This window comes from Leptonotus elevatus, chromosome 5, assembly GCF_054856555.1.
Source record: "Leptonotus elevatus isolate MCC_2025b chromosome 5, RoL_Lele_1.0, whole genome shotgun sequence".
In the NCBI taxonomy this organism is placed as follows: Eukaryota; Metazoa; Chordata; class Actinopteri; order Syngnathiformes; family Syngnathidae; genus Leptonotus; species Leptonotus elevatus.
The window spans coordinates 18303139-18329945 of record NC_141243.1 but is presented as its reverse complement, the minus strand read 5'-3'; the positions used below and the strand labels follow the sequence as shown (position 1 = coordinate 18329945).

General features: G+C 38.9%; 2 protein-coding genes across 4 annotated transcripts in view; one reads left to right on the top strand and one right to left on the bottom strand.

Annotated features, from left to right (window-relative positions):
- The window catches only part of LOC147174011 (transmembrane protein 132C), a 132402-nt gene extending 121281 nt beyond the window's left edge, over positions 1 to 11121 (bottom strand). Inside the window, exon 1 of the mRNA XM_086076499.1 lies at positions 10354 to 11121. Coding sequence (XP_085932625.1) covers positions 10354 to 10399 — 46 coding nt within the window. The 5' untranslated portion in view covers positions 10400 to 11121. The remainder of the gene's footprint in view (positions 1 to 10353) is intronic.
- An 8341-nt stretch (positions 11122 to 19462) lies between these two features.
- Positions 19463 to 26297, top strand: asb6 (ankyrin repeat and SOCS box containing 6). 3 transcript variants are annotated; one of them, XM_086077134.1, is made up of 7 exons: positions 19463 to 19596; positions 20093 to 20227; positions 20316 to 20488; positions 20898 to 21004; positions 21657 to 21765; positions 22254 to 22340; positions 25177 to 26297. In XM_086077134.1, the coding sequence occupies exons 2-7, from the start codon at positions 20118 to 20120 to the stop codon at positions 25890 to 25892; spliced, it is 1302 nt and encodes a 433-aa protein (XP_085933260.1). In that variant the 5' UTR covers positions 19463 to 19596; positions 20093 to 20117; the 3' UTR covers positions 25893 to 26297. The 3 variants fall into 3 exon arrangements, with proteins under 3 accessions (XP_085933260.1, XP_085933261.1, XP_085933262.1); XM_086077135.1 differs by having other exon boundaries at positions 19467 to 19596; positions 20113 to 20227; XM_086077136.1 differs by lacking the exon at positions 19463 to 19596 and having other exon boundaries at positions 20122 to 20227; positions 20321 to 20488.
- Positions 26298 to 26807: the final 510 nt, after the last annotated feature.

Sequence of the window (26807 nt, the reverse complement as noted above, 5' to 3'; positions counted from 1 at the left end):
TCACCAGGCCAAACTAAAACATCGTGATTTTTTTTAGGAAAACTAATGCGAGATTGAAAAACAAGCAGGAGGGTGTCACATTATCAATACTATGATGCATCCCAATGATTCTCTTGCTGTGAAAATCAGACGTGGTGAAATCCACCCATATTAAATTATCTCTATATGTATGCTATTACACCTAACTTAGTCATATCATGGCGATAAAGCACTTTAGGCTGGTAACTTTTCTTTTAAAAGTACCCACGGAGAGCAAATCCACAACACCATCACTCATTGCTCTATTATATGCAAATCCACAACTGAAACAATGACATCAAAAGATATATTTTATGGGGAAAACAATTCAGGTCCATGTGCTGTGCAGTAATCTAGTTATATTTCTGACAAGCACAAACTGCCAGCCTTCTGAGCTACGTCTCCACATATTGCACACTCTCTATCATTTCTTTGCCTTGGGAAACAGTAAATATTCTGATGTGACAGCAAGTTATCGTCTATCTCTTATCGCCGTTTTATTGTGCCAGTGGAGTCATTCGGCCCAGGTTAAAGTACTTCCTGGTGTAAAATATGTCTGTCTGTATTGCTTTGACACAGCTTCTTTATAAATTAGTCAGCGGGCAGTAAAATGTGCTATCAAAATGCCAAAAGCCTGTATGCCTACAGTGGGCACAGGAACATTTTAAAAATGACCGGACAGCATTTGGAAACGTAGCCACTAAGACTGCTTCCTTGTTGCTATCACTATTTTATTGAGTTTCACTTCGATTTCATTGAACTACATCAACCAACAATCTGTAAACTCATGGTGAAGAACAAATCTGGTCTTATCTGGTGGCTAATGTATTGTAAATTCATACATATACGTCACTATGAAGGAAACTAAGAGTGTAGCAATGAGCTCATAAAAAGAAGTGACATTTGGCTAAGCAAGCAATTAAATGACATAAGCGAGGTCACAGAATGGCAAGCAAGTTGCTGCAGTGAATAAAGAAAATTTGAAGCATTTACCTAAATAACTTCTTAAAATGTGAGTATGTGGAATTAATAATCCTTTTGGTTCTTGTTACTTGATGCTAATAAAAATAAAATAAACACTGCTGTGGTCAGGCAAAATAGGCTCAAGCTCCACCTCTGTCTGTGTTTTTTTGGTGGGGGGTTATTTTAGGCACAAAGGGTTTAAATTAACACTAGTAAATATAAAACTAAAAGAACTGGACTAAAATAAAAAAGGCGTGTGGTCTGTTTTTTTTTTTAAGCCAATCTCCTCTATCTACTTTCATATAGACTATGTGGCTCTCTGCACTGAATTTCAAGGGAATGATGGGAGCCACTTGGATTGACAGGAAGTCGCCCACTTAAAACTGTGCTAGTCTAAGAAAATACCAAAAGAAACAGAGCAGCAAATGTTTGTTTTGTTATTTACCAATTCACTTCCATTTTAGGGTTAAAATGTGAGACCTTTTCAAAGTAGTAACATTCAAATAACAAAATTGCTTGAACCGATGAGTACTGAATCATCTGCACAGTCGAAAGATTACGTTACGGTAACCTATTTCTTTAACTGTAATAGAATGGGGTCAGCACAGTTGGTCGCTGATGAAGACTAATAGTCGAAGACTTCAAAAATCAATATACATGAAATCTAATCTAGTTATAATGTGTTTGGGAGATTGCTATCAAAAAGGTTTTGAGTTTTTTGTTGTTGTTTTTTTGCACTATATAACACATATAGTATTTAGGGCAGATTTATTATCATGAGTTGTGGACAAATAATTTTTGAGTAATCTGACATTCTGACATGGAGTGACACGTACTTAAACCCTGCAAATAAATGACACTTTTCAGGCTGTTATGCATCCTGTCAGGGCCGGACTGGGACTCATTTTCAGCCCTGGAGTTCAGGGCTCAGACCGGCACACTTTAGTTCACGTTTTAATGAGTGTATCAATGTCAAATAAATGAGCATTCCCTCCAACGATATTCATATTGCATTTGATCAAAAATCTCATTTATAATCACTTACTTTTACGAGAGCGTGATCAGTGTTTATTTGAACAAGTATGTAAATATGAACTGGGCAACGGGACGAAAAGCGACCAATAAGCAAATGTATATTAAATGTGATAAGACTTGACAAGGCGCACTTACCAAATGCAAGTTAAACCAGCAAGATTAAGGCAGCTAACACTGTACTTCCTGTTTGTGCTCTTATTTTGAAATGTGTTCTCATCACTTATGGTGCACTACTGAGCTGACTGACACGAACTTGAAGACAGTGAAGGTAATCAATAATCATAGAGGCTTTCCCATCATACTTTGTTGCCATTACTAGTAACACTTGTGACTGTGTTATGCCTCTTTAATGTGTTATTTTTGTACAGATAAGGTTTAATATAGTTGCATTGTTTAGTGGATTAAAGTTCTGCTACTTTTGGTATTAAATTATTGTAACTTGTTGACACCACGAGTAACAAAAAAAAGCAGGAAGGCAGGCAGTGCTATTTATGGCCTATGATTGCGACATGGACTTACAGCTGATTGTCAATGAGCCAGTCATGTTAAGATCATGTAGATGCGCTTTACTTATGAGTCGGATGTGTGGGCAACTGCGTTTTTTTTTTTTATTTAACTCAAAACCCAAAATAAATAGCGCCCTCTGGCGGCCCATTGGGTATTGTCCCGCCACGCTCGATGGACCGGGCTGGGTCTGCTTCCTGTCAAGGTATTTGGTAAATGACCAATAACAAGTTTCCTCTAATCTCAAGGTTCAGAAACTCAGACAGTTTTAGATATTTCTGGAATACCCCCCTTTTTGCAAAGAGCATATTTGCAGGCTTCCTGACAGGTCAGATTAAGAGGTTTTTAAATAAACCCCACAAACTCCTATCTGTGAAAAGACTAGATAAGTACATAGTGACAAGCTTAGGAAATTTATATGTCCTTTATCCTTTCCTCTGTTCCCTGTCCTTGGCATGGGTATTGCTAAAATAATCATGCCTACTTAGCACTGTTACCCCTCTGTCAAAGAAATATAGATCATACTTGTGTTAATCCCAGAGAGGCTGTGCATGTGCATGTGCACATGGACAGTCTAAGATGACAAAAATGCGACAGTTTCTTCACTCTTTCATGCTAAATTAGCCTTAGTAAATAAAATTTGCCATCGGGGATAAAGACTAGATTACATCAGTCTGAATTTGAGAAATTACCACAGCAGCTAAATATCGTATTACAAGTTCCTCAATCCACGATGCCGCCCTCCTCGGAGAAGAGAACGAGCAGGAGAAGCATGAAAAGAGACAACAATACGAGTCACAAGCAGCTCAACAGGCCAACAATCACTTTTAGGTTGCTTTATTCGCACTTATCTTGTGCAAGGGAATAGTTTAAATGTCATTTGAGAAAACCATATCAAGATCTGCCATCTTGTCAAATGATCTACACGAGGAGCATTGCAGGCTGCGATTGATTCTATGTATGTATGAAGACTGATCAGAATCATTTGTTGGGATGATTGTAAATGGGGGGAAAAAAAGAAAAAACATTTATACAAGTGTAAGTTCTAATCATTGCTATTTGTGTCACATCCATTTGGCTTGGTGTGACTCGCCAATTTGTAAGAATTTTTCAAGCCTCTGGGATGACGCAAGGGAATCATCACAAGATGAACAAGCAGTGACCAGATGCACGGACTGCCAACACCCCTCCTGGCTTGGATGACACCACTGAGCACCAAATTGCCAGTGAGTCACTTTTCAAACACTGACAATATTGTGACTCCATGAATCTAAGCATCCTTCATCATCAACACTGTGTACTCTAGCCTGGGAAACTCTGAACAAAAATGAGCAGGTATAGGATGCTGAACAGTAAATGCAAGCTGACCAAATGCAAATATAGGGCACTAGAAAATCCCACTGAAATTGTGATAGCCAAAGGAATTACTTGAGGACTTCATTGTCAATAAATTACTAATCACAGCACATCACAATACCTCCATAGCCCCAATGCCAATATTACCTCTAACTATACAGTTGTAAGAACCACGCCTCACTTACCGAAGCTTTGAGCGGCACATCACAACATTTACATTAACTCATTCACTGCCATTGACGTCTATTGACGTCAAAAATTCATTTGAACTATTTATTTTGTTAACAAGAGTGTGAAAACCTAGAATTTTGTTATTGTACATTTAGAGTGGATATAAAACTTGTGATTAATCGTTAGTTAACTATTGAAGTCATGCGAATCATTACAATTAAAAAATGTCATTGTCTGACGCCCCTAATTTTTAATAGTCTAGTTAATTAATTTTTTTATTGTTATTAATCACATGACTTCACTAGTTAACTCAAGATTCTTCACAAATTTTATATCTGTTCTAAATGTATAATACATATTTTTCTAGGTTTTCATTCTCTTGTTAACAAAAGTGGGAAAGAAATGTGGAACTACTATAAATAGTTCAAATGAATTGTTGACGTCTATAGCCGTCAATGGCAGTGAATGAGTTAAAGAGAGTTATAACCAGTTAATTAATTGGAATTTATTATAAAATGTGCAGTGTCAAGGCACTTTAACTTTGCATAGACTTTTTGCATTTATGATTTTTGCACATACGAACGAGTGTGATTCATCCGAATTAATTTAGTTCTCTGTGAAAATGTGAACTTAAATGGCTGCCTGTCCCTATACAGTGTGCACACGTTTGCTGGTGACCAGTCCAGGGAGTAGTCAGCTTGGATATGCTTCACATCCCAGCAAACCCTGAACAAGATAGGCGTTATATAAAATTGATGGATGGAAGGATTGATTCCCAGCTCTGATTGTTTACTGTCAGTGTCCTTAGGAAAGACAGTAAAATAGAATTTACCAGGCTTGTTCTCAGAAACCAGGGTCCAGGTGTGTGCTATGTGAGCCCAAAGCTGAACTTGTGCAAAACCAGTTAAAAATGATATATGCTTTGAATCAAACCTACCTACGGGGTGCTATGAATAAATAAAGACACCCGTAGTTTACTCAGTTCTTTGCTCGCAGGAGATTGTTGAAATGTGCGGTCTACTCTGTTGTTACATGTTGGAAAGATATTCAGTTAAATAATTGGTACAAATGACCAATTATTTGTAGAAAATTACCTTTGAATGGTGAACAGACGGAAACAATGGTCGTCAAGTAGCCTACATTCATGACTGGTTACTTTTGAGACACGGTGACGGTGGACACCATCAACTGAGAAGTTTGCGTCGAAAAATACAAAATGTCTGCAGTGGAAGTGCACCCCTTTCAAATCCTGCCGAACCACGCTCAAGAATACAATAAAACAATTGTGTAACCTGCGTTTAATTTTTTTTATCCATTTATTCTATTGTATGGTCGCTACCAAGAAAACTGGACCAGTACTCAGTCGTCATTGTTTTTGTTTTTTTTAAGATTATATGTTGGAGTAAGACAATTAATTGTAAATCATCAGTGGTACCTCGTAGACACATAATGAAAGGACTGTAACAGATTAAAAAAAAAATCCTGCCAACGTAGAGTCACATTATGGACAGCATTGAACTCGATTAATCAGTATTGTGTTGTGATTTCAATCTGCCAGGTTATAGGTAACAATTGTTTTTTTAAGTGATGCATTTTAAGGGTATAAAGGACTCGTAATTAACATGGGGGAATCGGCATGTCACTAATACTAAGTAGTCGCAATGGCTGTTATTCACTGTTCAAAATACACTCACGTACATACAACAGAAATCTCAGTCAGGTTGTTTATTTTATCTCTGCATTATATTGGCAATATTGTAAACAATTAAATCTGGTGATTGATTTCAAAGGGAAAAGAATATTGACTCTCTCAGCCTTCAGCAGACCATGTTTTCTGAGAAACCCGCCTCTAGGTCGGTATTTCAAATGAGAAACCGTTCCCCATTAAACAAAGGGAAATATTTTCAGCATATAAAAAAGTGCATTGCTTAGACACTTCAAAAATACAAATGATAAACAATAGGATATATTGCATTATTAAGAATCCGAATGCTGCTGCATGAGCACACCACGTTGAATAACAAAGAATAGCATTTCAACATGCTCTCGACAATCAATCAGCCCCACCGCAAAGAAGTCAATGGGCCTTGACAGTGTGTACCTGTCACTTCATTGGCTCTAATGCATTATTAGCCTCTAATACCTCTGATAGACTGCGACAGCTCTGCACACATCCATGAGTTCTGCACTGCCAGATGTCTGTGATCACTAAAATCAAGCACTAGAAAATCAAAAAAGACTAGAAAATCAATCAAGTTTTTTTTTTTTAAGCCAATCTAAGCCACATTATCATACCTTGCTTGATATAAAAACATCTAGCCACCCATTTGTGACACCCCTTACCTCATTAAGGCTGTGGGTGACCTGGGGCCTATGCCAGCTGACTTTGGGTAAGATTCAACCATGCTTATTGTGGTTATAGTTATAGTATAGTAGTTATAGTATATAAAACTGTACTGCATCACACCAGTTCTATCTGCTATTTTGTTTGTGTACTTCTTGTTTACCTTTTGCAAAATCATTTTTATGTCCTCATATAAAAGCTGTGAGGGGAAATAAGTTTTGAGAGCATTCCTTTTGTTTGCGTATGAATGCAGCGTATGTAGGGGGGGGGGGGGTGTTGGTTGACTGTCAACAATTTACTTTTGTTGGAAATAACTAATACTTGATCTTCGGTATAATGTTTGATTTGTTTTATTTGGTTGGCTCTACAGCTCGGTAGAATAAAGATGTCATTAAAAAAAATGACTGTATGGAAATTAGATACAATATGACAGTAAAAGCATGCAGATATAATTTGCAGAATCCACTGCATCATAATTTAACACTGTGAAGAAATTATATTACCAAAGGCACATGCAGTAAACAAGAAAACCAAAAACTATATAGAAAAAATTTAACTTTCTTCAGCATTAATGTTAGTAGCATCAGACAAATAAAAATTAGAATTAATATAGCCTATTGCCAATTAAACACATTTTAAAGTAATGCAACTCGATTTGAAGAAATACTCCCCTTTTCAGATTTGTACATTTAGAACAGGCATTCAATTAACTCATTCACTGCCATTGACGGCTATAGACGTCAAAAATTCATTTGAACTATTTCTATTAGTTTCACTTTTTTTGTTAAGACTATGAAAACCTAGGGGAAAAAATTATTGTACATTTAGAACAGATGTAAAAATTTTGATTAATCTTGAGTGGTTAATTACAATAAAAAAAGTAATTGCCTTATGCCACTAATTTAATAAAAAGAGAAAAGATTATTGAAAATTAGGGGCGTCAGACGATTACATTTTTTAATTGTAATTAATTGCATGACTTCCAAAAAAAAGTGAAACTAATAGAAATAGTTCAAATGAATTTTTTACGTCGATAGCCGTCAATGGCAGTGAATGAGTTAATACAGTTAAGATGAAATTAACTTGGTTCAGGCTAGCATTCACACCATGGGGTACATACTGTAGGTTGAGTACCACACCATCAAAAAAAAAAAAGTAATTTAATTTGCTTCTTAATTAAATCAGGAAAATAAATGCAACACGGCAGAGTGCAATATACTAATAGCAAACATGTTCACATGTGCATGTATTGCAGGTTGTGGTATCCTGGTAATGCAAGAATAGTTGGGCAGTAAAAGCAAATGTCACCTTCCCTCAAAATGTCAATAAACTATTTGTCTGCTTTGAAGTGTAATGTTATAGCAAGCTGTTTTTAAGCCCAGCCTTTGTACTGCTTTTTCTTTTCCCATGCCGTTGAATCTGGCTGGCTGTGAACTCATGAACAGATTTATCGGGACAACCTCTCCAAGACAAACTAGTCACTGATGAGAGTGCACGCAACACTGCATCAGCATGTTTAATTATTTCAAGGAGCCTCATTCCTCTCGAAAAAAACACAAAAGACACATTAATAACCATAACACACGCAGTGATTTCCCTGATTTTCTCTCCTGAATGATTCATTCATTCATTGAGTTCATGGCTCCAATAACGACCCAATTACCATAGGGCAAATGGATTTAGTGGAAATAGCATGGAACTTTATAATGATGACATGTGAATTTAAGGAAGGGGGGAATTTCTCATTGGACTCAGTGAATGGAAAGCAACAACGCAGGCTTCCCACTCCCACTTTAAGGATAATGACAGTACAAGAGATTCAGCTAAGTGTCCACCTACTCAATGTGTTTCACAAAATCGTTAAGGCAAAGCGAGCAGATTGACATTTAATCGTGAAGCAATTGTGAGAGCCTGTAGGGGTGGCGGTGGCTTACCCATAAAGACCTGGTTCGGGCAATGGAAGATTTGAGACATAAGTAAGTGTAAGTGTATTTGTTTTTGTCCATGTTTACAAAAACAACAGACTCTTACGGTCTAAGGAATGAGGAGGCTAGACTGGTTGCTGGAGAGATGCTGAATTTACACCTGATAAAAAATGCATCCCCTCCAAAAGTATTGGAACGGCAAGGTCAATCCCTTTTGTTTTTGTTGTATATTGAAGGCATTTGGGTTTCAGATCAAAAGATGAATATGAGACAAAAGTAAATAATTTCAAATTCATGATATTTTCATCTATTGTCATCTTTTGGAGGGGACTGTATGTATGAAAGATGACCAGTCCATTGATATCAGAGGAAAACTCAATTGTGCATACTGTATGACTGTCCTCCATTATCAATGCGTTAAACTGTGCAACAGCTGGCTGACAACAACAACAACAACAGCAACAGAATTTTATGTCATTATCTGTCATAATGTCTTGTTTTCTCAACTGAAGCTGAGGTTGTTCCATCGAATAAGTACCGTACAGGACAGGAGGTGGCTTTCACGTACAAGGGCTACGGATTTAAAAAATAAAAATAAAAATAAAACTTCCATGGAGAGAGTCCCTGCGGCTACATAAACTGCTGGTGTCTTCTGAAAAATCCTAAAGCATAAGCCATATCCAGATGCGCGAGGGCCGACAGCATGGGATGTGCACCAAGTACTTAGAGATGTCGAATGACGGATATCCTTCCTTGATCCCTTTCTGGATCTTGTTAAGCTTATGGATAAGACGAAGTGACACAAGATTAGATATTCCGTTGAGGAACTCGCTCGACCATTCTTCTATTAGATAAAAGAGATGGACGGTTTATTTTTTAATCTACCAATGTTTTTGAGAATACACAAGGTCGATCATCGTTTTACTTACTGGGCAATGTTTTCTAATTCATCGTGCCGTTTTTCAAAACAAACAAAGTTGAATTACAATACCAGACAACTGCCCTTCCTAATTGCTGCTCGATGCTGTGCAGACATTTTTTTTTCTCATATGGATTTGATGCTCTATCTCCTGGGACAATGTTATCAATTTTCATCACTATCTAGTGAGAAGCGTTGTCCTGCAGCTTTATGGCCCACCATGTCAATTAGGATCATACTGCGTGGTTACTGAGAAGGCCTTGAACTATGGCAAGAGTCATTAATAAACACTGAGTCAGCCCCCATCATACTAGAGCTGTCAAATCAGAGTCTTCAACTGTGAAGACAGAAGCATTCTCAAGGTGGATGCAGACAGATGACGTGTCAGATGCAGTTAGATCATTTAGCACTGACCAGATCTAAAGTTAAAAGTAAGAACTTTGTTTTGGCTGCAAAGTTAAATAAGTGTTTTTGCGCATGTGAGGGTTCATTTGGTTAGGAACAGTTGGGCTCTTGCTGCAAACAGATGTGCCACGTGTAAAAATAGTCACAACATTGAACAAAGCATTTGTTCCAATTAATTCTATAGGAGATGACAGGACTTGATTTGCTCTTATGTCTGCTTCTGGTTTTAGTATGTCTAAAACTGCTCTCCCTTAAGGGGCGCCATGTGATTGATTCATGGTCATGAAACAAAAATTTGCATAGTCAGCAAGAACCGCACTGGGACAAAATCAAACATTAATATCCCCCCCCCCCCCACTCAGTGATTTAAGTTGAATATCTCTAACTCTGAAAGTCTCTGTAAACTTTTCCAAGAAAATATGTGGAATTGAGAAATCATTTCAGATACACTAAAGCCTAAACTTGTGTAAACATCAGAACAAATTGAAATATTCATGAGACGAATGTGTTCAATAGCTACTGAGCTTCTTGGGGACATGCAGACAGGTGCAAATCTAGGATGTTGCAATGCATACTGAGCTTTTAACTGCAAGGATTAAAATTTTACAATCACAATTACCATTCACCCTTGTTTCTTTGGCAAATTTTATAAGTCATATGTTGAAAATGTATAGTAAAAGAAAAGGGGGGGGGGGGGTTGACAATGTTCTTACCTCTCAAAAGTAACATCACGGACAGCGGCACAAGGATATGCAACATGTTGAGTGATGTGAGGGGAACTCACCCCAAAATAAAATCACGTCAAAATGTCTTAATTCAAAGGGGGGAAGTGTAATTGCTGCATCCTTCTTTAAAAAGAATAAAGAGAAGACGATGTTCCAGTTAGACAAAAATGCTAAACAAAACAATTCTAAAATAAACCTTTATAAAATGTGCCTTGTTGGGTTGTTTGTCGTCCTCTTTGACTTGAGTATGAAGAGAAGGAACTTGCACGCATTTTGGTGCCTCTTTCCATCATTTTTTGGAAAATAAAAATGATTAAATGTCTTTGTATCTAAGATCCCGGTGGCAACGTGTCCCAAAGAAGCAAAAGGTAAGAAATGTGTTGAATGGTCGTCACATCAAAGCATCACTCCTTCTTTTGCGTAGTGGAAGCGTCCTGGCTGTCGAAAAGATTGCACACAGTTCAAGTCCAAACCCCGTGCATAATACCGCTTCCATGAAAGCTTTCATCAAGTCCGGATGAGAACTCCAGCTGCTCCCGCTGCATACGACGCAAAGACGAATAAAACTGCAGCTTCCAACCTACGTTTGCATCAGGTGCCTCAAATATTCTAAAGTCCGACTTCACTACAACGTCGAGTGTGTGTGCGGCGTGCGTGTGTAGGCAGGTTATTGGCTCCAGCCACCGAAACGCGTCGGAAAAAGAGAAAGAAGGAAGCCAATAGCGGTAACTTGTACTGACACACGTCGTGGGGGCGAGCTCTCCACAAAACAAACACACGCGCGCACACAGACACACAAACGTCAGGTCTTCAATAGAACAATGACGTACTTGAGCATCTCATTGAATTCAAAACAATATTGGACGCAGAAATGTCCTCTGTAATAATTTCATCATTTTGTTCATTTGCAATATTGTAAGATGACTCTCTGTCTCTTTTCAGAGGAGATTGCAAACTTGTCCCGCCAAGTGCATGAACGTGCACTTCTTTGCAGGGTACTAGCGACCCCTTGTGATGTGAATGCTCAACTGACAATCGAGGTGTCATGGATGATAACGTCGCGGTTATCGTTCCAAAGAGGTGATGAAGATGAAAATTAGATTTCTGTGGCTGAGCTAAAGTCACTGCATTCATTTGAATACACGGTTGTTTATTTGAAAACTCATTATTTAGTTTTGTAAATTTACCAATAATTGTAATAAATTTGGAATCTGATGAAAATGACAAATTAGTGACCGTGGTGCATGATGTTATAAAAATCCCCACAGGTACTTTGTTGGAATCATCATGGCATGAATGGACACCATAATTAATTGGTTTCTCCTAGACAATTAAATAAATAAATAAAATGAAAAAGTACATTTTGGGTTAATACTATAATCTTCTCATTTAAATGATAATACATGATGACAAAAGCATTCATTACAGAAATATCAGATTTAATGATACACCAACAGCCTTTTTCACTGAATCTATTTTATTGGTTTCTCATGTGAAGACTACTGATCATTTAAGATTGAGAATATTACATAATAGATGCAACGTACAGATTATTTCTATCGCAAGTAATCCATTCAGCAAAATTGCACATATACCATAATGAGGATTTGGTAAATCATAAATGAACTTTACATAAGTCGTATAGAAGATGGATGGATGGATGGACGGATGGATGGATGGATGGATGGGTGGATTACTACTCCCCCCCCCCTTTTTTTTTAATTATATAAATTACAACCAGATGAGATCAGACTCTTGTGCCTGTACTTCTGACCTTACTTTTAACAAATCAGGCATTTGCTTCTGCCAAGAAATGTGCAATTTGATGCTGGAAGCTTTCTGCAAAATGCATTAGAAGTGGGGATTGCAAAAAGTGTTGACGGAGAGCAGTCTTGTTGCTCATTTTTGTGGTGAGCTGGTGGGCCGATATAGTCATCCAAAAGGAGTTCTTTCTGACACCCCAATAAATCCCTTGAACCCCTGGCCCTGCTGAGGTCCATTGAACAGCTGGAAAGCAAATAGAGCAACATACAGTTCCTTAGTGGCTCAGGTTACATCTTTAGCCTGCAAGTCATTAAACATGTCTGAACTCCTTCAGCCTGTCCATATGGAAATTTCATTCTGCAGGCCAAATTACAGAGGTGTTGGCTGCTGTAAAAACAAGCACACCATCCGTCTCCTGTCCCAGAAGGACCCACGCAAAGTTTTTGGGAAGTGCAACATGAAAGTATGACATCGAGTACATTGTTTCTGGCATTTAGATCGGAAGATTTCACCGAAGACTTTGATGTTCAGAAAAAGGTCTCTAGTCTGTGATGTCTTAGAAGCTCTCATGCCGTGGACATCAACCCAAAGAATGAAATGTCACACATGTAAGAATGCACAAAATACCTTTATATCCTTACCTGGGAAGTCTTATTTTTGTGCAAGAGCATTTTTGTGAATTTTATATCAAGAAAATTACATGTGTGTGTTTTTATGTTATTGAAAACCTCTACCTTACAATTTGGTACTTGCGATGGACAGCAGGCCAGCATCAGATGAGCACAGCATCAGTGAAGGGCTGTCGGGATAGAGGAGGTTGATATGGTGGAGCCAAGCCAAGGTGTGGAGGGATTTATAGGTCATTAGAAGAACTTTGAAGACTCGTGAATGTGTATGAGGGTGGAGGTGATGAGCTGCCAGGGCTTTGAGCGGGCGATAACTCTGGCAGTGGAGTTCTAGACATACTGGAGCCTCTCCAAGATCTTGCTATAGGCACCAGTACCGGACTCCGTTGCAATAGTCCAGATGAGAAGTGATCAGTTAGTGATAGGCATAATCATAAAATGTTTTTAAGGTGATAAAAGATTGACTTGATGATGGATTTAATGGGTGATGGAAATGACTGGTTGGAATCCAGAATAATCACTAGTTTGCAGGCTTTAAAAAAATATTAACAGTGGGAGATAGTGTAACTTTCACCTCAAGGCAACTAGTACAGATTTCAACTTCCTACCTTGACATATAGCCATAAATTTGGATGAATGAACAGACAGAAGAAATTACTGCATGGGGTTAATCGAAGATGCCTTTTTGTAGTTGCTATGTCTCTCACCCGATGACCTTCAGTAACTCCCCGGGCCATACGCTCCTCCTGTTCTTTGTATTCAGTCTAATGAATCATTCCATAAGTCTTTTGGGGTGGTATCCTTCATCCATGACCTTAACCAGCCGCAATAGCTTTTCCTCATGTCAGTGGGGGACAGAAGGCCCAGATTCATCACAACCATTTATTCTCCTCTCTTGGTCTATCTGATCTATGATAGCATTAATAATAGCTTCTGCGGTATACCCTGTCGCCCTCTGTGCCTTGCCCACCTCCAGGCCTGTGCAGATCTCCACCAGCCATTCGTAGGCCATTAAAACTGTATTTACTTATCAGCCTCCCTGGTCTGTCACTTCATTTTCAAGCCTGATGCCCAGAAGGAAGAAAGCGAGTGACCTTCCTCTGGCCTACAGTGCAGTGTGTCACAACTCAGAATCGTCTGTCCTTCCATTTGCTGCCATCTTTCTGCAAGAAGCATCAAACAATAATGATGGCATCTACCATTATGACTGTATATAAGATTGGACATTTATTTATACCAACGATTGTGAACATCATTATAAAACATCAATTCATGTGACTGATTGAATCTGAAAGGGCACTTTTTCAGCGAATAAATTATTAATCAAAGTCCATCCATCCGTCCATTTTCTGTACCACGAATCTTGTTAAGGGTCATACGACACTGGGGCCAATCCCAGCTGATTTAGGGTAAAAGGCAGACTACATCCTGGACTGGTTGCCAGTCAATCACGAGCAGCGTTGGAACTAACGCCTTTCCATCCGTTACGTTACATAACGAAACTACTTTTTTGCTGTAACTTCAAACGTAACGCTTTACATTTTCCCGTTCTATAACGGCCCTATAAATATTGTACGAGCGTTACCCAAGTTACTTGTGTTACGTGATCGAAGTGAAAAGTACAAAAGTCTCCCCTGCGCTTTGTGAGAGCGTGTGGTGGACTGTGTTCTCATACAAGCCTTGTCCACATGGTTCTTCGACTTGAACGCGGCACGTCTCGGAAGAGGCTATTGATTGGTTAAAATAGGGCAAGATGTGAGAGTAAGCCAATCAGAGACAGCCTGACAGTAGGGCGGGTCTTACTAGTATGGCTGTACTCAACACAGACACACAAGCCCATTTTACGCACACACATACAGAACTCCGGTAACACGCTAACCAACACGCTGCAATGGCAAGTGCGCATGAAAGTGCATGCGAGCGGAGGCTTTTCAAGGTGGAAATACAAGCACTACTTCGCATTCCTGCGGATAAAGGACGCCAGAAACAGAAAGCTAGAAAGGAAGAAATGGACAGATGGAGAGGAGAGGAAATTTGGAGAGGGGAACAGAGAGAGAGAGAGAGAGATGGGGAGAGAGAGATGAGGAAAGAGAGAGCTAGAGAGAGAGAGAAATATTACACTACATATATATATTTGGAGTATTGTGCAAGTCTTAAGACAGGTTTTTGGTTTTTCTTATAAAAAATACCTCTTGAATACCTCGGCAAATGCAGCAGCCTTATTGAAAAGCATCTCAATGTGCTTATTGAGGCTGAAAGCACTTTCTTATGTTCCTCCATCTTTTTTATTTTATTTAAAATGGCCAAATGTGAGGGTTTTTTTTTATATAGTGTTGTGAGGCCGGAAATAGTTTGCTTTGTTAATCTTGACGATGTCTTCAGTTGATTATTATTATTTTATTTATTTTATATTGCAGCAACTTTTGTTTGGAAGGCAAGTTATAAAAAATAAATATGCACGTTTTATTGTTCTATTTCATAGTGTTTGGAGGGAGTTGTCTTTTCTCTTACTGTAAGACAGAACAACAATATATATATATATATATATATATATATATATATATATATATATATATATATATATATATATATATATAGGTAAAGTAACGTAACATAAATACTTTGATAATTGAATAACTAGTAAAGTAATTAGTTACTTTTTAGAGAAGTAACTATAACTATAACGCTTTACTTTTAAAAAGTAATTTGAACAACACTGATCACAAGGCACATAAGGACAACCTTGAACCTTTCATTCTCACCTCCATACTGCCACTGAATGGTAATTGACCTCATGCTGGCTGCACAGAAGTCAGGTGAATGAACCGTTACACAGTGACTGGTGTTCAACTCAAGAGCTAAAATAAGCATCTGTTGACCTGCTGGATAGAAAGACATGGTGTGGCGTGGCTCAGTATAGAGTGGCCGTCTCGCAACGCTGAGGTTGCGGGTCTGGTTCCAGGCCAGTGTGAGTAAGTAGCGGTAGTAGTACTAATAGTAGTAGTAGTAGTTGTCTAATTCAGTGATTCCCAACCCCATTGGTTTGCCTTGAGAGATCATCATCAGGTGTGGTGCAGAAGCCGATGATTATTATTTATTAACTGTGAATAATGTATGTTCAGTTATAGTACAATAGCCAGTGATGTAGAGTAATAAATAAGGAGAACAATTAAGTGTTATTCCACTAGATGGCAGAAAGTACATCAAACAATCTTCCCCTTATCCTAACTATGGTTGCAACTTGCAAGTGTACTGGAGCCTATTCCAGCAGATGTCAGGCGAGATGTGGCGTATACCCTGGAATGGTTATCAGACAATCGCAGGGCACGTAGAGACAAACAACCATTCTCGTTCACTTTTACACCTAAGGACAATTTAGAAGCTTAAAATAACCTACATGCATGTTTTGGGAATGTCAAAATGTGCAGATTTGTTATACAACCATGCCGCCACAGAAGGTTCAATTAGGGTACAATTAACCTGTCGATCCACCTATGGCTATTTATACAACGGCATAGGTCATGGCACACTCAAACTGAGTAGCTTTATTTGTGAGTAGTTCTACAATGAGACAAAAATCATCATAATTTCATTATATATACTTACAATATGCCAATGTTGTCTAGTGGCTATGAGATTTTTATATATATGTTTTTTTTTTAATATATTTTTTATATGTATTTTATATATTATGGTTTTGAATGTGAAAAGTCTGACAACAACAACATATATCTGTTTCATGTAGCGTTAAGCACACTATGGTATGCACACAAAACTATATTGATTACTGTATACAAACAATTAGTGAAACATGAACTGCATCCTAGCCAATGTAGCCATCTATTTTCCTCATTTGGGTCGCATCTGAGCTGAAGCCTATCCCACCTAACTTGAAGCAAGAGGCATGGTTCACCCTGAATTGGTCATCATCCAATCATTTGAATGATAAATTGCCCATTTTTTCCCCTCTGCACCCTACTTTTGAATTATTCTCACTGCCCAACAGAAAATAACTCATGAGAGACAGTGAAGTCTTCCTCCCAGAAACACTTATGTCTTATCAGCTTCAGCCATGGTCTACTTTGTGTCCTTAACTCCTACTGACCTTTAAAAGGGCTGAATATTTCCAGCCACAATCTTCACTCAGCAATATGCTCCCAACAGAAAATGATATTAGGCCTGGACCTGCTGGTCTGATGATTCAAAATCTGGTCATAGCACTGAATAGAACCAAACTAGAATGTTATCCCGCTCTATTATAATTTCTCTGCCTCCACCTTCACCTCACCATTGCTTTTGTAGCCACCTTTCACCCAAATGTGCAACTCTTTCAAGAGCTACTGTACGTGTTACCACATCTTAAAAGTACTTTGTGTTTGCAACAATTAAAGTCTCCTACTGTAGGTGCCTCTCAGGACAAATGACGTATATTTGCATTGGCAGAACACTTTGTGGTTTTGTAAATCTCAACATTGTGGTTATCCCACACTCTAAAAACAGTTGGGTCAAAAATAACCCTAATCTCATTTTTCCTGTGGTAACCAAATAATCAGAGGTTGGAGTGGGTCATATCAAGAACAAATAACAGTGATGCCCCACTTCCTTGCACCCTGGAGAGGAAAAGTTAACCAGGTAAGTGATGGCCTTGTTTCACAAGAGGCTATTGCCAACCATTTGTGATTAACAAAGTAATTTTTATATATTTTTTATTTTTGTATTGATAGAAAAGGCTTTAATTTAATAAAGAGTTAATTTATTGTGGTCCTCCTCTGCAGTCAAGTGTGTACAGAAGTTACTTTGTAGGCAAAAGACCAACAACATAATGTATTTAATTATTGAGTTTAATCCTACAAAAGAAAATAATATCTAAACTGCCATAATATTTGATTCCAATGGCCCGATACAGTACTAAGACAAATCAAATTATGATAAGCAGTGTAATGTGAATGAAACAGTGGCATAAATATGCGTTGAAGTGAAGCATCCTCAGCTACTGTGTTATACAGTACAATTAAGTACTAAAATTTGGCTTTGGCCCGCCCTATCAAAAGTTCCAGGTTGGCTGAGAAAGATCTTACTGGCTCTGTGGTACTTAAGCCCTCGGGGAATGACTGAACCTATAGGTAATGAGGTTTAAAAAATATATATATATATATATAACACAACATTCCGCGGTAAATTGAAAAGTTCTTCAAAATGTTCGTATAGTGGAAAAGCCACTAAAGATGTGCAGTGTAACCTTCTGTTAGGCTACTTGTGACCACATCAGTGGAAAGATACAGATTTACCCAAGAAGGGAGAAGAGATTGATATTTCACTAGATGTCTTTGGCAGGCGTGCTCACAAAAGCTTAAAAATATATATCTGGAACTGATTTGGATAGGCGGAATGCAGATTATTCATTCAAATGCATTTATTTTTCAAAATCCCTCAAGAGGTAATTTAACTTACATGCCGATGCAAATACAAATGTCAGAGTGAAAGGAGCATGTAGAGGGTGCTCAGACCGGAACTGTTACCCTGTGGTGCCAAAACCTTAGTCCTAATCGCAGGTGATCCATTGCAACCCTAAATTAAATGTATTCAAATTCAGAAACAAACGCCCTCCCTCCCCCCAAAAAAAAATAAGCGAGGGGGAACAGAATGCCACTGAGAACTTCAGAAAACGTTTTATCACGTATAGGTGCTCTGCATGCAGCTGCTGTACTTATTTTCTTTCATATCCCCAGTTCAGACAGAACGTTCAGCTGTAGGCCTACAGCATCGCTGCCATCTAGAGGCTATGTATGTATTTTTCAAGGATGCGATATGGAAAGACTAGCAATTGAACATTTAGATCATCAGTGAATTATTATTGCTATAGTCCAATATCACTAGGAGGTCATTATCAGGTGATCACAATCACTTTTATTTACTAGTCGTTGTCATGGATAATTCATCTCTCTCTCTCTCTCTCTCTCTCTCTCTCTCTCTCTCTCTCTCTCTCTCTCTCTCTCTCTCTCTCTATCTCTCTATCTATCTATCTATCTATCTATCTATCTATCTATCTATCTCTCTCTCTCTCTCTCTCTATCTATCTATCTATCTATCTATCTACCTCTCTATCTCTCTCTCTCTCTCTCTCTCTCTCTCTATCTATCTATCTATCTATCGATCTATCTATCTCTCTCTCTCTCTCTCTCTCTCTCTCTCTCTCTCTCTCTCTCTCTCTCTCTCTCTCTCTCTCTATCTATCTATCTATCTATCTATCTATCTATCTATCTATCTATCTATCTATCTATCTCCAATAGCCAGCTAGTAATTTAGATTCACTCAAGGAAGGGACTCTGGAGTTTGTGTGTGTGTGTGTCGGGGTGTGTGTGTGTCTCTCTCTCTCTCTCTCTCTCTCTCTCTCTCTCTCGCTCTGCCGTTATGTGTCTAATGATTAATGATTTGCAAAATAATTTTCTGAAGATGCTAATTCAATTTATATAGTTTTTTTCTATATATATGCGCATTTTCTATGAAAAGTAACGCAAATGCATCATATATATAGTATCGTATGTAAATGTAAACGCACCGCCGTAAACTTTCCCCTCGCGTTCTGTGTAATTGGATGTAGCATGTAGGGGGTATATTTTTAAAGTTTGTTTGTATGTTTTTACTGTCGAATTTGCGGAACTTTTATTTCAGTGTTGTGTTTCTGTGGGGAACAAAATGTCAATGGAGCGATGAACACTTCCTGTTTTCAAAACGGCAGGCGACTGATCAAGTTGGGTACATGGTTGTGCAACTTCCATGACTATTATGTCAGTTTTTTAACGTGTCATTAGGACACAGCGAAAAGAAAACACCAAACGAAGTAAGATTTGACTAATACTTGATGGCCACGGATTTTTTTAACGTACAATAAAGACATGGAAGATTGACATTAGCGTAGTTTTACCAGTGAAAGTTGAGAAGGGCGTGTATGTACTATGTACAGTATGTAATCAAGATTGTATCTGTTCTGGTACTTTACACTGTAACATTCTAAATGTGTTTAGAGGGTTGCCAGATGAGTTCTTAAAGAGTAAGACAGTAGTGATGCTTTTGGTTGCGATCGCACCCCCTAGAAAATACCAGTTTTGCGCAGATGTTAGATTTTGTTTGATATTTTACGCCCGACAGTCGTCGGGGGGGTTTCTCCGGGAAATCATACATCCGGTACACCTGTTCGTATCATGGTTTCCTAAATCATACATCATATCAAATATAATTAAACTTTATTTATACAGCGCTTTTCCTACATGAAATGCAACTGTATGTGCTTAGTGTGCCGTGAGATTTCTCAAACGTCAACTGTGTGCTCAATAAAGGTTGTGAAACATTGCCTTAGGAGCCATGCCTTACCTCCACGGCTTTCGAAGGATCATATATGAGTATCAGCCATTGGTGGATGCTGTCATGAGTGTGGTCGGGCTGGAAGAAGGAGACGGTAGTCACAAGGGCAGGTATGTAGGCCTTGAAAAAAAAAATTATCAAGTGTTTCTTGTCAGAACAGCACCTCCACTGTTAGAATGTGCTGCATTTTTTTCCCAGTCCAGAAGTGGAGAGACATCTGTGCAGTTCTTTAGCGGAGCTTTTGGAGCGAGAGTCCCAATCCGAAGTGTTCATGGAAGGGATCAGCTATGCTCTGTTTAAGGTGGCTGAGCAGGGACAAGTGGAGGCTGCTGAAGTCCTTCTACGGTACAGAGCAGATCTTAATTTTGAGGGTAAGTCTATGTGGTATATTACTATCCATTCAGTGTTTTGTTTACAATACAATAACAAGTAACATGCCGATACCATTAATTCTGACGCTAGTATAGGACTTTGGATGCAGCATCCTGTGTCTTGCTCATGCACGACATTCACTGATGTGTGACATGTTCACTGCATGCCAAGCTAAAATATCCTATTGGCCCTTGAATGGTCTGAACCAATGGAAGGACAGCATGTTGAGAAAAAAAAACGTAGATATCGGTATGGTATCGGCATCGGCCGATACTGCAAAGCTGCGTATCGGAATCGGTATCGGGGGCCAAAAAACGGTATCGAAACAACACTAAAAAATTTCCCGCCGAAGAAGATGAGTTATGTACGGTCATTTAAAGTGTAATGTTTTTTTCTTCAATTCCCCAGACCCAGTGTCATTTTACAACCCACTGCATATAGCAGTGCTGAGAAACAAACCAAACATGATGAAATTGCTCATCGAGCACAAAGCTGACATGGAAAAAAGAGACAGGGTAAGTCAAATGATAAGACCTTCGGGTTTACATACAGTAGCTATTGAAATCTAATACCAGAGCTGTATAAAATGTTTTGTTAATTATCACAATTTTGGTTTGTGGAGGTCTACAACTGCCCTGAAACATACTGAGGGGTGTATCTAATATTAAGTTTACAGTATTTGGTATATGGCAGCACAGTGGTGCATGTCATCTACCTCTCAAAGTCTGTGGAGTTGCCAGTTCTCGCAGTGCTTTTGTGGGTTTTCCAAAATAACTCCGGCATTGTGCAACATTCTAAAAGCCTGCATGTCAAGTAATTGAAGACATCCCTCTGACAGTAGGTATAATGAAACCTCTAAATTGCACATAGGGTGTGAATATGAATGTTAATGTTTGTCTTATGACCTGGTGTTGACTGTGATAGGATAGGAGTCACCTATGATAGGTTCCATCTCACTCTCTACCTTAATGAGGACTGTTGGTGTATAGAAAATGAATGGATGGTTATTTTTTATTTATGCATTATTGATAAAACTCATGTGTTGGATCAATCCTTGTGTCAGTGTACCTTATTTTGTGACAAAGTATGTATACTGTATTATCTTTTATGTTGTTTGTAATTCATTAATTTTGCCCTAAAAATAATCTTGAATTGATCGCCCATTAGATTCATGAGAGCAGCCCCTTGGATCTTGCCAGTGAGGACTCGGACCGTTTACCCTGCCTGCTTGCATTGCTTGATCTGGGTGCCAATGTGAATGCAAGGGATAAACGAGGTACATTCATGCTAAACTCCTAATTACATGAGAACAGTATTTTTTTTTTTGTGGGCATTTGCATTTCTGAAATGTTTTGGGTAGACACTAGACACGTTATCATAATGTTTCCCATTTACACAAAGCCACACACAACTGAAGATACTGTAACTTGCAAAGTGTACCACAAGTGAACCAACTGCTTCTCCTCCCATTTGTACCCACACACATATTTTTGATAGTCTACTCACTTTATTTGCACTTTGTGGAAACTCTATCAATTGTATAATCTTGCTAACACATGTACAAAAACAGTCCTGGGAATGATAAAGCCAATATTTTCCAAACAAACACTTTGAGTCCTGTTTTGAACACATTTTATTCACAAAAAACATCATTTTGTTAATGAGGACCACCATTGTTATTTATAAACAGTGTTGTGTAAACAGGGTTTAATAGTTATAGATTGATTTAGTTTACAAGTGATTGTTTTGACGTTGTCTCTGAAGGAAAAACCCCTTTGCTTCATGCCTTGGCAAGCAGCGATGGCTTAACTGTGAACAACACAGAGAGCATCCGGCTTCTCCTACAGAGAGGTATGGACCACACATTGCTGTTATAACTTGACCTTTTTTTCATTCACTTAAAAACATCTTTCCTTATGATACATCCAGAAGACTTAGCAAGAGTTGCTTTCCTCTATGCGTGCTTTGGGAGATGAAAAATGACAGACTTATCATTTGTCTAAAATAGGTAAGGTACTGTATGTATGGATATGCTTGTTCAACCAAAATAGAACAGAGACAATCTTGTATTCCAACAATGTAAATAAATAGCAGGGTGTAAGTACACTCAAATTAATCCTGCATATTATAATTTCAGTTTACTAAACTGTACCCACAGTTTAGCACGGCAGTAAGAAACGGTATCGTATCATGACGTCGTGTTGGAAAGGATACTATTAGCTCTCTGTGCTAAAATTGCCATAAAGAAAATAAAAGATGAAATACAAGGTGATTCTTTGAATATACCACACCGACCAAAACTGATTGGTCTGGACAGGAAGCCCTGCGGCAGCCATCACTGTCAATTTGTGACATTTGTTTTAGCTCGCGCAACAAAAATGCCGGCGCGGAAACACAAAATATCAGTACCGGCTCTTCCGGGTCACACAAATGTTTTTTAAAATGACTGTACAAAGTATTGTGATGTAAATATCGACTTTAAAATCCGATTTAAGTCGAAATTTGTATTACAGCGCCAACGTAGGAACGAAACTCGGACGTAACTCCCTCTTTCTTTGATCTGCAAACCTATGCAGTATAACTTAAATAAGCAACGACGCTGAAGTTGGCTCTACCGTTGCGCTCCTTTCTAATCGCCCAGTGTTTTCCAACCCTGGTCGTCGGGGCCCAATATCCAGCCTGTTTTCCATGTCTCCCAATTCCAGTGCAGGTGAGGATCGTTATCTGGTTTCTCCGAGCTTGCTGTTGAGCTGTTATTGGAATCAGCTGTGTGTCAAATAGGGAGACATGGAAAACAGGCTGGATAGTAGGACCAGGGTTGAGAAACACTGTATTAGCCTTTATTATAAAACCTAAACCACAGTTGCATTTTGTGGCCTGAAGATGGCAGTGTTTTCACAGTTTTGCATTGGTGAAGACACTGGTTTCCTCGTTGCCAACAGTTTTAGAGAACGACTGCTCTAACTGTTTTAACACTCTAACTGCTCTGACAGTTTTAAAGAACAACTGCTTTAACTGTTCTCATTTCCACAAAATCAAAATGGCATGGAGTTTCTCGCCTGTTTCACACTCCACGCTACCCCAGTTTTCAAATATATCAAACTCTTATATATATATATATATATATATATATATATATATATATATATATATATATATATATATTTGAGTGTTCTTCTTCGTTTCCTATTGACGTGCTAAACTGTGGGTACAGATTAGCAAAAAAATCATACCCGGCAGGGCACCAGAGAGGCTGTATGTACTGTACACATAAAAGGAAGTATAAAATGATTTTCCACAAAAACGAAGTCCCCGGCAAAAAACAAAAAAAACTTAATTATTTTTCGTAATAAATCTGCAAATAGGTGAATCCACAAGTGTCAAACCGCTTGTGTGTGACAGTCCACTGTACCAGCTTGACTTCTACTGAGTTATTTTCTTCACTAGGTGTGCAGAGACGAGGGCTGTAACATCATATGCTCACAATAATACTGCTCTATTTTATTTTTGTATGAATACCAAAATGAGACCTGCATTGCAAGAGGAAGTTACCATAATTTCTCGAGAAACAACATTTTACTGCTCAAAAAAATCATCCAAAGTCGAGGGATAGTAATTTAAACAAGTACACCAACATTTCCAAAATGTATTACATTGTATTATAGATGTTTACCAATACCTATTTTTATTGTGAAAAAGGTATATTTTCATGTGGGTTTGACATCATTCCCCCACAGAACGAAGGACTGATTACTGCATATAGGTGTAAAACTCCGGTCCTCGAGGGCCACAATCCTGCATGTTTTAGGTTTCCCTCCTCAAACACCCCTGATCCATCAGCAAGCTCTACAGACACCTGATATTGATCCTGATTATTTGATTCAGCTGTGTTTGGGGAGGGAAACCTCTAAAACAGAGGTGGGCAATCTCGGCCCTCGAGGGCCAGAGTCCTGCAGGTTTTGGAGGTTTCTCACTTCCAACACAAGCTGATTCCAATCAACAGGATCGTTATCAGGCTTATGCAGAGCTTGCTGATGAGCTCATCGTATATCAGCTGTGTTGGAGAAGGGCAACATGCAAAACCTGCAAGACTCCAGCCCTCGATGACCACCTCTGCTCTAAAACATGTCGGACTGCGGCACTCAAGGACCTGATTTTGGCACCTTGTGTATTCCATGCGCAACGCTCTGTCGTCTTTGAAAACACTCGGTGCGTATTCGGGACTTTTTTTTTTCTGCTCTGAGGAAGGCTCGAGTGTTGACCAAACTGTTAGCAAGGTAAGAGAACTTCTCTTTACACAAGAAATACTTGCCTCAACACAATTCTCAATCTATCGAATTACTGTGTGGATAATACTTCAAATTTTGAGCATGCAAATAAGAGAGGGTTTAAAACAAGAGTACAAAAAAATCTGATTTTGAAGGGTGATTTTTAGGGTGCATGTTATTCTCGAAAAATTATGGTAGCACCACACCATGTAAGCCTAGTCCAGATGTAATATTTTTAAAATATTTAATATATTTTTACTAAAGTGCTTTTTAATTGTTTTTATTCGTACTTTTTTGTTAATTGATCATTTATTCTCAGTTGAGTTGTTGCTGGAGAATTTGGCTTTGCAAACAAAACAAAAGTCAGAGTCGAGCTGTTTCTCAAAACTTTAGTTCAAGAATGTGCACCTTCTGCTCAGGTGCTGACGTCAAAGCTGTTACTGAAGATGGCGAAACAGTTGCGTCCTCGTTGGTGTTTCTGGTCAAGGAGGCGCTAGACGCCAACGCCGAGGATGCTGCCGAAATGGGGAAATTCTGCCTGAAAACCACGCAGTTACTGCTGGCCCATGGTGTGGACCCCAGCTGTGATACCAACGACAGCGAGTCCTCCCTGACCCAAACAAGCCTGGAGCACTTTGACCTTCTCTTCCCCTTGGCTGTGCTCGTAATCCAGAGCGGAGCCTCTTTGTTTTGTGCCCACAGTGACTCCTGCTGGCAAGCTTCCACAATTATTTTCCAGCGGCTTCAGGCAGCCCTGCGGCAGTGCTCAGATCCAAATGATGCCTCTGAGCTCCTTGAGCAAGCCGAGTTGTTGCTGGACCTAGCGAGGGTAAACTACCCCACAGTGAGTCTGTATTCCAGGCTGGGTCCTCTTACGTTTGGGCAAGATCTTCACCCATATGCTCAAGCTCTACAAGATCTATACAGCCGGGTGGTCATGCGTGATACTTCCCCTGCTGCTCTCAAGTGCCTTTGTAGGGCGTTTATTAGGGGCCACCTCAAGCCCTGGCCGCTAGAAGAGAGAATCAATGCTTTGCCATTACCAGACAGGCTGAAAGGATTCCTTCTACCCGAGCGCACATATGAGCCAAAGCCTGGTTGGGACCGTTTTAAGCCCCAGCAAAGCCAGCGCTGATCATCTGCTGTGTCACAATTTTGTTGGAATACATTATGTATTGCGCATCATCTACAACAGAAAAGCGACAAAACATTGATGCACGTGGCTCCAATCTTATCATCTGTGTTTTTTCATCTTAACTTTTCAGTTGTGATTGTTGCAAGACTCATAAGACAAATTTATTGTAGCATCGCATTTGTGATTCTATTCAGAGCGTCTCTGGTGTGAGAGGCCATCCAGCGTGCTGCAATTATTTGCAAATGTCACCAGATGGCACTATTTCTCTATGGGGGTTTTACACTGCAGCCTGTTAAAGTTGTTCTAACACAATTGTATTGACCTACCTCCTCAGTGATTGTGATGTGAAATTAGTTTTCTTCCCACTTGAATTGAAGTTTGACTAATAAAAAGTCACAGACTGGCGAGGAAGCATTTCTGTTACTACACAAAAATCATTTAGCAAAGTATTTTCGGAATGAGGTGGTGAAAAGGCAACATAACTACCTTCAATGACTCTGGAAACCGGAGTGAGTATGTTTCATTCCAACATAAGCTGCCTAGTTAACTAAACACTAGTTAACCATCTGGTAAAGTGTTCAAATTCGACTGCAAAGGTGCAGCAAGAGTGACTCATACATATAATGCTTGTACTTAAGTTGGCTTTACGGTGACCATGTAGCTGCAGTGGCTCCTGGCATGGAAAGTTTGACCAAGCATTCTTAATGCTCATGTTTAAATTCGGATGGATTTAGGGATGATTTCTTTCCTCCAATTTAGGTTCTCCTCGTTTGTCTCTGCTTTGACAACGGCACATAATAGAATCAGAGTAGGCTTGTGCATAGGTTCCATACGCTATATGTTGCTTGCATCCATGTGTGTGACAAGCAAACTAAATAGGACATTGTGTTACACAACTAACCCCTTCCTGACATT

Coding starts and splice junctions, on each gene's coding strand:
- asb6 (XM_086077134.1), top strand. CDS start 20,118: ATGCCTTACCTCCACGGCTTTCGAAGGATCATATATGAGTATCAGCCA. Junction 20,489..20,897: donor AGCAGATCTTAATTTTGAGG/GTAAGTCTATGT, acceptor TCAATTCCCCAG/ACCCAGTGTCATTTTACAAC. Junction 22,341..25,176: donor CCGGCTTCTCCTACAGAGAG/GTATGGACCACA, acceptor CCTTCTGCTCAG/GTGCTGACGTCAAAGCTGTT.